We start from the raw sequence: 15,126 nt of genomic DNA, 5'->3' as shown, positions 1-15,126 counted from the left end.
AAACTTTGAAACAGAGAGGGTCAGTTTGTACAGAAGGCTAACAAATTAAAAACACAGAGAGTGCAAATAAATGTTTCATCATGATAGAAATTCACCCCTGTGATTTGTTCATCATGATTTGTGGCTGGAGTCTCCAATCTTGGCTAGTTTAAAATTTGTGGACTTCAACTCCCAGAATTCCTCAGCCAGTTTTGGGATTCTGGGAGCTGAAGTCCACAAATCTTAAAGTTTCCCAGTTGGAGATTCTGGTTTAGGGCTTTGCAAATCAGGTTGCAAATATACAGGCGGCCACTAGAAAGCAGCAAAGAGAAAGTTCCAATTCTTTGCTTCCCATTTTGCGCCCCCCCACCGCCCTCCAAATAATCTTAGGTGCAGAAAACATTTGCTAGACCAATACTTGAATACAGCTCATCAGTCTGGAAACCGCATTACGTATCTGATATTATTAACACAGTTGAGAAAGTCCAGAAATATTTCACAAGAAGAGTTCTCCACTCCTCTACTTGTTGCAGAATACCTTATGCCACCAGACTCGAAATTCTAGACCTAGAAAATCTAGAACTCCGCTGCCTTTGGTCTGATCTAAGTATAGTATATAAAATCATACATTGCAATGTCCTACCAGTCAATGAATAGTTCAGCTTCAACCATAACACAAGAGCAAACAATAGATACAAACTCAAGGTTAATCGCACCAGACTTGATTGCAGGAAATACGACTTCAGCCACAGAGTGGTCGATGCCTGGAATCCTCTACCTGACTCTGTGGTTTCTTCCCCAAACCCCAAAAACTTTAACCTTAGACTGTCTACTATTAACCTCACCTCTTTCCTAAGAGGTCTGTAGGGGGTGTGCATAAGTGCACCAAGGTGCCTACCGTCCCTGTCTTATTTTTATTTGTCTTATATGTATCCATTTCATGTATCCATAACTATGTTTATACTTATACCTATTATCTTATAATTGCTTGACAAAATAAACAAATTTAATAAAATCAATAAATCAATAGAATTCTCCAGGCAGCAGAGCTGGCCGGAGAATTCTGGGAGTTGAAGTCCACAAGTCTTAAAGTTGCCAAGTTTGGAGGGGCTGAGCAGCTGGCACGGAGGCAGCAGGAAAGCCCCTCTCTTGGGCAGGACGAGTTTCTTGTCCTCATGAAGGCGGCGTCGGGAACTGCTGCGTGGGGAGGGTGGGTGGGAAGGCAAGAAGGCAAGGCGGACCCCTCCCCAGCTGATCGGGCCAAGCCTCCCCCTCCGGGGGGGGGAGAGGCGGGGCAGGGGAGGGGCTCTGACGTCACCCCCCGAGGGCGGGTCCCCGCGCAGACTTTCTTGCAGCCGGGCAGCGCAAGGCGGCAGGGCGGATGGACGGGCAGGAGCCCCTCTGGGGGGCGAGCCCCGGGCGCCTGCAATTCAGGTGAGGCACGGGAGGGAATTGAGGGGGTGGGCTTGGGCCACCTCCTTCCCTGGGGGGTTGAGGCGCTCGTGGGGAGGGAGGGGGATCCCTCTGAGGGCAGAGGCGTGGAGGAAATGAGGCGGGTGTGTGTGTGTGTGTGTGTGTGTGAGAGAGAGAGAGAGAGAGACCCAGTCCGCGACTGGCTGGCCGGGTGGGTTTCCTTCATCCTGGTTTAAGGGGTTGTGTGAAGCCGAAGAAGAAGGAACTGGGAGGCACCACAAGCATTCCTTCTCTTCTTCGGGTGCGGCTGTGCTTCTCTCCCTCCTCTACAGAATTGTGAGCAGGGTGAACCAAGCTCCCCCCACGGGTACTCCTAGAATAACAAAGAGTCGGAAGGGACCTTGGAGGTCATCTAGTCCAACCCCCTGCTCGAGCAGGAGAGAGTATTCCAAATAGTAGCCTCTAACCTAGGATCGAACTGGCAGCCCCCTGGTTGTGAGGCAGAGAGGTCTGTGGTCTCCTTAACCCGGATTGCGGAAGGAAACCCCTCTTTCCAGGGCTGTGAGGTGTCCCAAATTGACTGAACGGACCACCTTCGCCGCTAAGCCGGTTTTCCGGGCATTCCTCGAGTGGTTGTCACAAACTGGGCACATTCTCAGGCTGGCAGTGCCCACAGTTGGTCCCGAATTTAAGCGTGAGTTGAATTAAACCTAACTAGGGTGGGGAATGAATCCATTTTTGGGGGAAGTTGCACCAGATACTCGGGTGCAAAAAAGAACCTAACCAGGTTGAGCAAACTCTGCACGCCCAGCCTGGTTTCTCGTGTGAACGTGGTGCTTGCAGGAAGAAAAGTGTCCCTGTCTTTATTCCGTTTGACGAACTTGGCATCAACTTGTTCAAGCTTGTCTCCGGCTGGATTCACCAGCTTCGGGTTTCCCAGCGTTCCCCGGACTCGTCACCGGTTCAACCAAACCCCGGTTAAAATGTACACGTGGGAATGCAAACAACCATTGCTGAAGTGACCCTGGTTCATTAAGTGGCTTGGAGGAGGGATATGACCAGAGCCAGGCTGGCATAACGGTTAAGATTGATCAGGCAAGAAAACTGGGAGAGACCCTGAACTGGGCGCAAAGCCAGCTGGGCGACCTTGAGCCCGTTACTCTCTCGGAGCCCTAGGAGAGAAGAGGCCAAGGGAACCCGCTGCTAGTCGGCTCCATCTGTGGGCTTTTGGACCACCTTCGTGCACAGCGGTGCTGCTTTTTCCTTCCTGCAAGCCCAAATCCGGCGCCTCCAACAGGATGAACGGATTTTTGCAGCTGGTTGCGTTGCCAGACAATCGAGTTTCCAATCCTAAGGAAGGCGGGAAAGGAGGAGAGGCCAGGCTGGACGCTCTTGCGGGGTCCCACTTGGCAAGGGTGCCAACGGGGCTCGCAGAGGGTCCCACGCCCCTAAGGGCTGGAGCTGGAGAGGAGCCAGAACCCAAAAGGCGACCCGGGCAGTCAGTCGGTCCTCCCAGGGAGGGGGTCTCGCTCTCGCGGGGCGGGGGCGGAGAGCGCCGCTGACATCACGGTCCGGGGCGTGGCCAGGCAACCCCCCCTCCCCTCCCCTCCGCTCCCCTCCCCTCCCCTGGGCATCGCAGGCAGCGGGGATGGCCAGCCTGGAGCCCCTCCGGGGGGCGAGCATCCGACGCCTGCGGTCCAGGTGGGCACCGTGGTCGGGGGTGGGGGCGGTGGAGGCCAGGCTGGACACTCTTGCGGGGTCCCACTTGTCCCCGGCACCACCGTGCCAGCCGTCCCAAGCGAAGCCCACAGCTGAGCGCCCGCAGGATCCGGATCAGGCCGGACAGGGCTGGCGAGGGTGGACTGGAGGCGGGGGGGGGTGGATATGGGGTGGGAGGCAATCGTTTTGCAAGAGTCCCAGCCTGTGGCTTGCTGGGCTTGGATCGGCTTTGGGTTCAAGGGATGCCAGGGATTAGGTGAAGCCCCCCCCCCCCAAGAGGGACCCTGGCCCGAAGAGGGCTGGAGGCAGGATTCAGGCTTTCTCTGTGTCTCTTGGGAGGATGAGGGTGGGCTTTGGCCAGCCCACCTTGGGTGGGATCCCTTTTGCAGAATCCTACCTGGAGTCCTAAATTCATCTCCTTTGCATAGAATGTGTGTGTTTTTCTTTAATTTCTTTTCATAGTTTTCTTCTGCTCTTTTGTATAATGTACACTGAAGATGGGCATTTAATTTCCTTGTATGAGGTGCCATGACAAAAAAATGTGGGTGTGTGTATACACACACACACACTTAACAGGCCACCTTTGCAAGCTAATGTTTTTATTTATTTATTTTGTCAAGCAGTTATAAGATAACAGGTATAAGTATAAACATAGTTATGAATACATGAAATGGATACGTATAAAAAAATATAAAAGAAAGGAGGACAGGGATGATAGGCACGTTGGTGCACTTATGCACGCCCCCTACAGACCTCTTAGGAAAGGGATTCACATTTTTTAACAACTGGTTCTGTGGACGTGGCTCAGGTAGTGGGCCTGGCTTGGTGGTCATGTGACTGGGTGGATGTGGCTTGGTGGTCATGTTATTGGCTGGGTGTGGCCAACTCAATATCATTGACATCGAGGCACACATCGCCTCGCCTGGCCTCTCATGACTGTGGGGATGCTGGAACAGTCGTAAGTGTGAAAAAGGGTCATAAGTCACCTTTTTCAGTGCCATGGTAACTTTGAATGGTCGCACCACACAAGCAAAGTACCAGCAAAGGAGGAAAAAAAACTCCAGAGAAGTTCCTGAGACAGGAAGTCAAGTCCTGCCAAGAATGTAATAAGGGTTAAACGGAGAGGCAGTTTCTGTAAGCAACACCAGAATGTTTCCTTCCTGCCTTCCTTACAGGATTAACCCAGTAATTTCTTCTAACAAGCGGTTCTCCAAACTGCTTAGAATATTAACAACCAGTTCTAGCAAATTAGGTGCAAACTGGTAGAATCCCACCCTGTCCCACCCCTGAGGCCAGAGGTCGGCAACCTTAAACACTCAAAGAGCCATTTTGATCCATTTCCCACAGAAAAGAAAACACCGGGAGCAACAAAACCTGTTGTTGTTTTTTTTAAAAAGCTCAAATCGCGTGCCAGCAGGTGTTGCACACAATGGCGGTTGTGATGCATATTTTGAGTGACAGGGACCCACAGCAAAGGGATAAAAAGAGCCACATGCAGCTCCAGAGCCACAGGTTGCCGACCGCTGCTCTAGGCCAGCGTTTCTCAATCTCGACAACTTCCTGCATGGACTTCAACTCCCAGAATTCCCCATCCGGCAATGCTAAGGTTTGAGATACACTGTTGTAGGCCAAAAGCATTCAAGAGGTTGTGAGATTTGACTGGGATGGTAGACGGTCTCCTACCTTGAGGAGAGGGCTGGACTAGAAGACCTCTGAGATCCCTCCCAGCCCCGTGATTGTACAGTTAGTCTCCTGGGATGCTACAACCGTCATAAATAGGAGTGCGTTGATGAGCGCCTGAATTTTAATCATGTGATGTTTGTGATGGCCATAAATGTGAAAAGTGGTCATAAGTGACCGTTTTCTGTGCCGTCTGAACGGTCACTAAGTGACTTACAACTGTTGTAAGTCAAGGACTACCTCTATGTTCGGTGCTCCTGACCAGCTTTGAGTACCTAGAAATAAAGGACATTTCCAGTAAAAATATGAGAACATTGAAATTTGGGCTTGCTTCATATTGATATGGACCAGGAGCTTGGCAAAACTAAGCTGGATAACAGATAATCAGAGTTGGAAGGGACCTTATAGGTCATCTAGTCCAACCCCCTGCCCAAGCTGGAGACCCTATATTATTTCTGACAGATGGGAGTCCAATCCCTTCTTCCGGTGATGAAGCTCCCACAACCTCCAAAGGCAACTTCTGTTCCATGGCTTGATTGTTTCACTGTCAGATAGTTTCTTCTTATTTGCAGGTTTAATCTCTCCTTGTTCGGTTTCCATCCATTATTCCTTGTCTGGCCTTTGGGTGCTTTGGAGAATAGCTTGGCCCCTTCCTCCTCTCTGGGGCAGCCCCTCAAATATTGGAAGATGCTCTCCTGTCTCCCCTGGTCCTTCTCTTCCCTAGACTAGCCAGGCCCAGTTCCTGCAACCGTTCATCGTATATTTTAGTTTCCAGTCCCCTCATCATCCTGGTTGCTCTTCTCTGCATTTTTTCTAGAGTCTCAACATCTTTTTTATAGTGTGGTGACCAAAACTGGATGCAGTACTCTAGGTGTGGTCTTACTAAGGCTTTATAGAGTGATATTAGTACCTCCCTTGATCTCGATTGTATCTCTCTGTTAATGCAATTTAGGATTGCATTAGCTTTTTGGGTTGCTGAATCAGACCGAGTGGATGGGAGGCAACTAGGAAAGTCTAGAGAGCTTAAAATCTATCTATCTATCTATCTATCTATCTATCTATCTATCTATCTATCTATCTATCTATCTATCTATCTATCTATCTATCTATCTAATCTGTCTATGGCAAAGCTACAGCAAAACCATTTCCCCACCATTCCAAGGAAACTGCATGATTTTGGAGTGAGACTGTGTTGAAGCTATCGAGGTATGTTGGAGTTGCACCGCCAAGTGGAAGCCCTGATATGTTGGCTTGTTGGAAGGAAAGTGGGGATGAAGGGCTTGTAGAACCCTGGTGGTATTTGAGGAAAGGCTGGCAGTGTTATTGACTCACAACTCTCTTCGGGGTGACAAAATTTAAAGCTTTTGCAGCAAGAAACTTGGGGTTGCATTGATCTTCAGATCAAATTTTCAAAGCCTTCCAAATAATTCAGCAAGTCCAGTGGGGGAAAATGGGAGCTGTAATTCAGCGCTTATCCTGAGCCAGAGGTTTAAAATTATCAGTCCCCCCACCCAAAAAAGGGGAAAAAATTATATATCTGAAGACCCAGAAAGGCCTAGAAAACAGATTTTTGTCTCGTTTCTAACCACACTGAAATGACCAAGCGTTATCCTTGGCTCCCAACTGGAATGTTGTCTATTTTTGATCTCTGGATCAACCGGCCCTCAAAAGGGGTTGCTGAAATCAGATCGGGTTCTTCGTTAGTTCCTTCAGGGGCTTCCTTGTGGGTAAACAGGATACTTGGAGAGCAGTGCAAAGTAGAGGAGGATGGGTATTGTAGTCCAGTCTCGCTGGAAGGCAGAGTTCTGAAAGAGGCTTCCCAAGATCACGAAGCCGACTTCTCATCCCGATAAAACCTTTTATTTAGGTTAAAGGGAATTCCTCTCCAGCAAAGTCCTGGCCAACAGTCTTTCAAGATAGTTCACAATGACAGACTTTGATCAGGCTTGGAGAGTGGCCAGGCCGATAGCTTCCAAACACCACGCTGTAGCAGCAATTATTTGGCACGAAGTCAGGAACAGATATTCGCCCTGATGAATTGAACTAATTGTCTGCCGAAAACCCCACTCCCCCTTTGCTCCTCTTTACTCCCAATGGGAGGGGTCAGTCACCGTCCACCTATGCTCTTCCTTCCGAGTCGACCCTTGTTCCTTCTCCTGGCAGCTCTGTGCATGCGCACACTGCGAACAGGCTCCAGCTGTTCTTCTTCCCCACTGATCTCCGACTCCGAAGGCAGCTGATACCTGTCAGACGGCCCTGGCCCCGTCTCTGCCTCTGACGCAGAGCCCTTGTCAGAGCTTTCCCCAGACTCCAGGACTGGCCCAGGTTCCTCCCCAACCTCCTCACTGTCCGAGTCTACCGCCAACTTCCACTGGCTGCTGGCGGGCCACAACAGGCAGCATTTAAAGGAGACTGTGCGGGCAAGCTAATTGTATTTCTGGACTACAGTTCCCATCAGATGCAGCCTTCCTGGATGTCCAAGTGCTATTTTTAATCAGTGATCTAAAGGAGGACTATGGACATTGTAGTACTGCACTGCTGGAGTAAGCCAGAGTGGCTAAATTTTTGTATTATTCCAGCCACCTCTTTTCCCGAAGGTGTTTTTCTTTTAAAGATATATTGATTCTTCAGTTTTTGTGCCCTGATTTTGTGCAACTTTCATGTCAACCCCACCACTGGGCAGAAATACTCCTTCCTTGGTCCTCCCTGCTCAAGCCTCCCCTCCTTTTGGCATACAGGTAGTCCTTGACTTACAACAGTTTGCTTGGTGATGGCTCAAAGTTATGTCGGCGCTGTGAAAAGTGACTTGTAACCGTTTTTCACAATTACCACATTTCCAGCCTCCCCATAGTCACATGATCACAATTCAGATGCGTGGCAACCAGTTCATACTTATGACCATTGCTGTGTCCCATGGGCATGTGATGTTCATACTTATGACCATTGCTGTGTCCCGTGGGTATGTGATGTTCATACTTATGACCATTGCTGTGTCCCATGGGTATATGATGCCCTTTGACAATGAGCATGCTGTGCCCTGGGGTTGACTTCAACTTAGCCTTGGTCCTATGGGTTACTAACTAATCAACTGCAGTTGCTTCACTTAATACCCGAGGTCGTAAAATGGGCCAAAACTCATTTAACAAGCGTCTCGCTAAGCAACATACATTTTGGGCACAATTGTGGTCGTAAGTCGAGGATCACCTGTATTGAGCTGTTTCTAAAGGAAATTCACTGGAAGTTGTTAGGTGCGTCTCAACCTGGGGATGACACGGAAGAGAGAAATTATTATAAAATGCCACTCACTGAAAATGAGAACCAGCGCGGTGTAAGGACCAGTTCTGGCTGGTCCCTCAGGAAAGCCAGGACTCGACTCCGTTTGGTTGAATCAAAAGAACTTTTACTGAGAGAAAGGAGTTGCAGTAACATCAGGCGAAATCTGAGAGTCAGCGGTTTCCGTTTCCCCAAACCCAACCCTCCTGACCAGTCCACCGGCAGCCAATGGGACGCCGTAAGGTTGTTTTGAGAACTCTTGAGGTGCTAGGTTGGTGACAGGTCGCTCTCAGGCACCACGGCCTTGACGCCCCATCTCTGAAAAGCAAAAACATACGGAAAATGCCAGTAAGCCTCTTTCAACAAAATAGCAGGACGTGCTGGTGGACCTGACACACACTGAAACAGAATAACAGGGTTGGAAGCACGCACGATCACCAAACCGGTTGCTATACCGGTGGAATCCCACCCCTGGGAGAAGTGGAAGCTACCTTCACACAAATAGGCTTCGTACAATACAAGTAGTCCTCGGTATACGGCCAGAATTGGAACCAGAATTTCTGTTGCTAAGGAAGGTGACTCGCACCCAATGTTGTGGGAGAGCAGGAGGAGGGCTTGAAATCTGGTTGTCCCTCCCGGAACAACAAAATCTGGTTGTCCCTCTCCGGCTGAGCGCCCGGAGAGGAGAGTCTTGGCAATGCCACGGGGTGCCACGTCCAGCCACATGAAACGTGGCTGGTTCTCCAGGCTTGTTTCCCCTTTCCTTGTTTTTCTTGGATTCTCTGTTTGTTCTCTGGCAGTTGGTTCCTCAGCGGAGCCTGTAATCAAGTTTCAACCGACAAGAGCCCACCGGCTGTGCCAAGTCCTCCTCGGCTCCTGGCGTCGGCCTCAGCTGTCTTGAGTAAATACAACTGCTTGTTTTTCCATGCTTGGTTGGGTGTTTTTCCAGAAGTCGCTATTTTTCCTTCCCTGAGTTGAAACCTCGCTGCTCCACAAAGGTCATTGTGTTTCTCCTTGAACTGCTCCAAGAATGCAGGGGGAAAGAGGTGCATGATTTGCAAGAGCCTAAATTGTCATAAATGAGATAAACTTTTTATGGTGCTAGAGAGCCCTGTTGCAAAAGACTCCTCCCCTCTTCAAGGTTGACCATGGAGAGCTCTCTGACCTAAGCCCTGGTCAAGGATAGACACCGCTAAATTTGTGTGTGCATGGATGTGTGTATACACACACACACACACACACATGTACATACGTATGTGTGTATATACAAACATACACACATACATACATACATACATGTATATATATATACATACCAGCTTTCACTTTTCCCTCCTTAAACATCAAATATAGATAGATAGATAGATAGATAGATAGATAGATAGATAGATAGATAGATAGATAGATATAGAAAGAAGATAGAGATAGAGATAGAAATAAGATATAGATAGATAGATAGCAATAAGAGATAGATAGCAATAAGAGATAGATAGAAATAAGAGATAGATAGAAATAAGAGATAGATAGATAGATAGACAGTTGATAGATAGATAGATAGATAGATAGATAGATAGATAGATAGATAGATAGATAGACAGTTGATAGATAGATAGACAGTTGATAGATAGATAGATAGATAGATATAACAGATATAGATAGAAGATAGAAAGAAGATAGAATATAGATAGATAGATAGATAGATAGATAGATGATTGATGATATAGAAATAAGATAGATAGTGTTCTGACCCAAACCTTGTTCCAAGGAAACAAACACCAACAGAGGTAAAAGCAAAACCTTTTAATGCTTCTCTGCTAATTCAGTTTATTCTCAGTTAAAAGGCTATTAAAACTAATTGTCTCTGATAAGAACGAGCCTTGCCAAGGTTGTGCCAGGCTGCCAAAAGCACGTGATTAAGTTGCCAAGAAATAGTCCAAACAAAAAGTCTTCAAACACAAACCAAGAGAGTCCGAACGTCCACAAGGCTTGAATTGCAAGAACTTCTTTGCTTCCTGCAAAGAATCCCGGTCTCTCAGGCTGGCTTTTATCCCTTAAGGGAGGGGCCATCACCTTGCAGCCTTACTCCCAAGTTGCCTGTGCTGCTGCAGCTGCTCTTTCCTTCGAGCAGCCCTGCACGTACGCACACTGGGCACAGACTCCTCGGGGGACTCTTCCTCACTGCTGCCAGCCTCCACCATCTCCGAAGGCAGCACTCCACTCCCTGATGGTCCTGGCCCCATCCCTGCATCCCACGCAGGCCCCTCATCCCAGTCCTCACTCTCCAAGGCCTCAGCCATCCGCACCTGCTGCCGGCAAACCACAACACATAGATGGATAGATGGGGAGATGAGAGAGAGAGAGAAAGATATGTTTCAGGAAGGAAAAGTGAAGGGTACATAATACGTTGCCAATCCCAACCTCTATTCAAGTATGAAATGGTTGAATTCAGCATAAAAAATGAGCCATCTCGGTTGGAAATCTTTGGACTATAAAACTGGGAGAAGTTGGAGGTGGTGGTAAGCCACCAAGAAGATGACTGAAGGGCCCACTGTCATTCTGGAAAAATGTTGGTATGTGGTTGTCCAATTCCATTTATGGCATTTTTTGTTACAGCCGAGGTGCATTCCTTCATGGGGCAGAGCCTTAGACTAGATCAGTGTTTCTCAACCTTTAGGTTGCATGGATTTCGACTCCCAAAATGACTCCACACATCTTAAAAGTTGTCAAGCTTGAAAAACACTAGACCAGATGATCTCCAGGATTCCCTCCCAAGCCTTGCCTTCTGTGATTTTTCCCCAAGGAAGACGTCTCTGAAGGATGCCTTGCAGGAAAGAGAGGACTATAAAGGGAGGGGGAAAAAATCGATACCTTTTCAACAAACCCACGAGAAACCTCCCATTTCAAAACTAAATTAGTTTTGGGGCTGGGGAAGATGGTTTGGATAAAGTTAAGGCTGAAAGAATCTCTCATAGAAGAAGAAGAAAAAGATACAAACCATGTTTAGACAAGCATTCGGTCTAAAGGGGGCTTTGTGTGTAGTGTGATGTTGGTCGTCATTGTTTAGAAATTGTGTGTGTTTGTGGGGGGGGTGTTAATGGATTGTGCAGTCTCATCAGCAAACTGCAGTACATTGAATAAATCATGGCTAAATGAACAGGGCTTGCCGGAGTGTGTGAATCTATTCAAAGTTTGGCATTCAGGCAATAGAGTTGGGATAAGGGCAGAGAGACAGAGAGAGCCGTCTTTACGGATGGAGGGTGCCTGTGATTTTCCACAATTTCCAGACAACAAATTGATAGAGACTTGCAGATATTTATCCGTGTGTGTTTTGATGGTCTGGTGTTGATACTGGTGGCTTTCACCCTCCTCCTTGCCCTGCGTGGAGCCTCCCAGATGGTTTTTTTAGGCTGGTTTCAAAAATTCCTAGTTAGTTAGACCATGTCCAAGGAATAGTGGCAATGGCTCGCCATAGCAGAGAGCCTGGGTGTGTATAAAACCAATTTTTTTAAAAAAGGGAATGCGGTTATTATCCATGCTGCTTTGCTTTCCTCTCTCTCTCCTGAGCCTGGCGTTGAGGGAAATAATGAATACTGCCTCTTTTTAGAGTCCTATTTATGGATCTCCGTCCCACCTAAATTGAGGGTAGAATCCCAAGCAGCCTTGTCATACTCACCTTCCAAATACATTCAGATTAACAGAGTTGGAAGGGACCTTGTAGGTCATCTAGTCCAACCCCCAACCCAAGCAGGAGACCCTACACTATTTCTGACTGATGGCAGTCCAATCTATTCTTGAATACCCCAAGTGATGAAGCTCCACAACTTCCAAAGGCAACGTCTGTTCCATGGGTTGATTGTTCTCACTGTCAGAAAGTTTCTTCTTATTTCCAGGTTTAAACCTCTCCTTGATCGGTTTCCATCCATTCTTCCTTGTCTGGCCTTCAGATGCCTTGGAGAATAGCTTGACCCCCCTCCTCCTCTCAAGGACAGCCCCTCAAATATTGGAAGACTGCTCTCCTGTCTCCCCTGGTCCTTCTCTTCACTAGACTAGTCAGGCCCAGTTCCTGCAACCGTTCTTCGTATGTTTGAGCGTCTAGTCCCCTCGTCATCCTGGTTGCTCTTCTCTGCACTTTTTCTAGAGTCTCAACCTCTTTTTTATAGTGTGGTGACCAAAACTGGTTGCAGGATTCTAGGTGTGGTCCTACTAAGGCTTTATAGAGTGGTATTAGTACATCCTGTGGATCTTGATTGAATCCCTCTGTTAATGCAATTTAAGACTGCATTGGCTTTTTTGGCTGCTGCTGCAAACAATCATTTCCCATAATCCTCAGCCACCAGCTAGGCACAGGCCAAGACAGAGGTTTAGAGAAGGAACTGAAGTTCCCCAAGAAGTTAAAAGAAATGTGGGATGTCCAGGAAGAGCTTAAAAGTCTACATTTTTTGAGATGGGGTAACTTGAGATGAGGTAACTTCACAATGTTCTCCCAGAGAGTATGAATCGTGCACTGATCCTACAGTGTCTTTGTTGAAGAATTCAGTTTCTTTCTGGACCCCGAATTGGGTGCGATTGTTGTGTCTCTGACTCATGGCAAACTGAAGTGAATGGACTTCAACTCCCAGAATTCTCAGCAGGGGCAATTCAACTCCCATAATTCCACTGCCAGCAAAACCACTGCTGAGAATTCTGGGAGTTGAAGTCCATCGACCTGGAGATGACCAAGGCTGGGAAACCCTACCCAAGAGCTATCAGACCATAAGAAGCTTGAGGGAGAGGTGGGTGTCAAAATTAATTTTGATCTGCCTTTGCACAAGTGTCACACACACAAATTGACATCGTTATTTTTTCTCCTGGAGAGAGGGCTGCACAAATGGATTTATGGTCACTTTGGGATGCCTCAGGCTACAAGGCTGTATTGTCCAGTTCACACACTGTTGACAGCTAACCCAGGAGTGAAGCAACCTGGAATTAAGGAGAAACCACCTCAAAGTGAGGACAATTAATCAGTGGAACAGGAGTTGGCTGCAGAAGCTGTGGATGCTCCAACACTGGAGGTTTTAAAGAAGAGTCTAGACTCTAGACCAGGGGTCTTCAACCTTGGCTACTTTAAGCCTGGAGGACTTCAACTCTCAGAATTGAATTCTGGGAGTTGAAGTCCTCCAGGCTTAAAGTTGCCAAGGTTGGAGACCCCTGCTCTAGACAATCACTTATCTGAAATGATATAGGTTCTCCTGCTTGAGCAGGGGGCTGGACTAGAAGACCTCCAAGGTCCCTTCCAGCTCCATTCTAGTCTAGCTTCCTCTGGTTCTCAAAAGTTTGAATTTCCTCCTTGGTTACATTTCCTGGCCAGCATCCACTAGCTTTGATGGCTTGTCAATAAAGATCCACTTGCAGGATTTTGTGGTTACTAAAAAACAAAAAATCAATAACTACACAAAGAGCCTTCATCGTGACTGATACTGAATCGGAGTTTGTCTTAATTGGCTGTCATTCTCATCAATGGGCCTCCACTTATTTATTTGTCCTGATTCCACCTACTTGGTATGTGGTCCAACCTCTAAACTGCTTCAGGCAAATCAATATTTTACCCAGATTTAAAAAATAAATAAATCAGAAGGTTTGCAAATATTTTAGCATGCTGTTGCTTAATAGCATATGTTTTCCTTACTTTATTTAATCTCTGTATTCTGCAGTGTTTAGTGAAAAGCAGTAGAGACTTCTGTTTGTGGACAAGGCTGAATTCATGGACGCCAAAGGAAGAAACGGAGAAGCTTTTAATGGGATAATTTTGCGCACTTGAAGTGCTGTGTTTGTAGATACTGTTTTGACCATATATTGTAGAAGTTCATTAAATGTTTAGGAATAGCAGAATAATTCACCAAGTCCTAGAGCTGAAAGGGATCTTTAAGGTCTTCTAGTCCATTCCCTAGTTGAAGCAGGAAACCCTATACCACTTCAGCCAAATGGTTGTCCAATCTCTTCTTTAGCAGATTAGCAGAGTTGGAAGGGATCTTTACAGAGTGGTATTAGTATCTCCTTTGATTGCATCCTTCTGTTAATGCGCTGAGGATTGCATTGGCTTTTTTGGCTGCCGTTGCACACCGCTGGCTCATATTTCATTGGTTGTCCACTAGGTGTCAGATCCGTATATCTGCCATTCTTCAATGGAAGGGGGGGGGGGGAGTTGGTACAAATAATCCTTTTCGATATAACTTGAATATATTAAATCCTATATTGATTCCGTGTAACTTGCACATGATATACATCTGGAGGAATGGAGCCCAGATGTCCAGAAACTTGTCACCTCTGGAAGTGATAACAGGATGAGAAGGGATGATAAAAATTCCAGCCATGGAAGAAATTCCTGGGAACTCTGCAAGATACCTTCCTAGAGAAGGGAAGGGGGGAATTAACTTGCTGGTTCTTTGTTTGACTAAATCCACATCTGAATTGAGGGGAGGGGTTTTAAATTTCCTTTATCTATGACTGTATACCTGGGGATGTCTTAGATTCTGCTTTGCCTAGTGTTGAGATGAAACCCCTTTCAATAAAGGATTTCTTTTGAAATACCTAGTTTTCAGAAGTCTGTTCTTTTCGGTTGAAGGGAAAAAGTCCAGTGCTCACACTAAGACTCCGAGATCCCTCTCACAGTGACTGCTACTAAGCCTGGTTTCACCTACTTTATATGTGTGTTTTTGGTTTTTCTTGCCTAAGTGTTAAACTTTACTTTCCTCTACTTTGAATTTCATTTTGTTAGATAGGGCCCAGTGTCCAAATCTATCAAGATCCATCTGGATCTTGAGCCTATCTGACAGGGAGTGGGAGTGTGGCTCCCGCGGCTGTGGAGGAAGGTGGGGAAAGGCACAAGCTGGATGGGCATTTAGAGGAAGGCCCAGGCCCATCCCCTCTTCATCTTAGGGCATGCAGGGAGGAGCGGATAAGGGAGAAACATGAGTGGCGTGGCCTACGGGGGAGGAAGGGGCTCTGATCCCCTTCATGGGCTGCAGCTGTGAGGACTGTTTATAAGGACAAACTGCGCATGGCCCAGTGCTGGAAGCAAAGCAT

The 15,126-nt window shown here is 47.1% G+C and overlaps 1 protein-coding gene and 1 long non-coding RNA gene across 3 annotated transcripts in view; one reads left to right on the top strand and one right to left on the bottom strand.

Moving 5' to 3' along the window:
* LOC148124510 (uncharacterized) overlaps positions 1-15,126 on the bottom strand; it is a 104,990-nt gene that overhangs the window by 13,883 nt on the left and 75,981 nt on the right. The window lies entirely within an intron of this gene.
* Positions 1,307-15,126, top strand: part of GPSM1 (G protein signaling modulator 1) — a 77,629-nt gene continuing 63,809 nt past the window's right edge. The window contains exon 1 of one of the 2 annotated variants that reach the window (XM_026719131.2): positions 1,307-1,413. In XM_026719131.2, coding sequence (XP_026574916.2) covers positions 1,361-1,413 — 53 coding nt within the window. In that variant the 5' untranslated portion in view covers positions 1,307-1,360. Of the gene's footprint in view, positions 1,414-2,997; positions 3,094-15,126 lie in introns of those variants that run through there. The other variant, XM_026719132.2, reaches the window with a different exon arrangement.

This window comes from Pseudonaja textilis, chromosome 17 (genome assembly GCF_049901715.1).
Source record: "Pseudonaja textilis isolate UNSWEBS1 chromosome 17, rPseTex1.2, whole genome shotgun sequence".
NCBI classification, from domain to species: domain Eukaryota; kingdom Metazoa; phylum Chordata; class Lepidosauria; order Squamata; family Elapidae; genus Pseudonaja; species Pseudonaja textilis.
The sequence above is the reverse complement of the archived record's forward strand: the minus strand, read 5'-3'. Positions and strand labels throughout refer to the sequence as shown.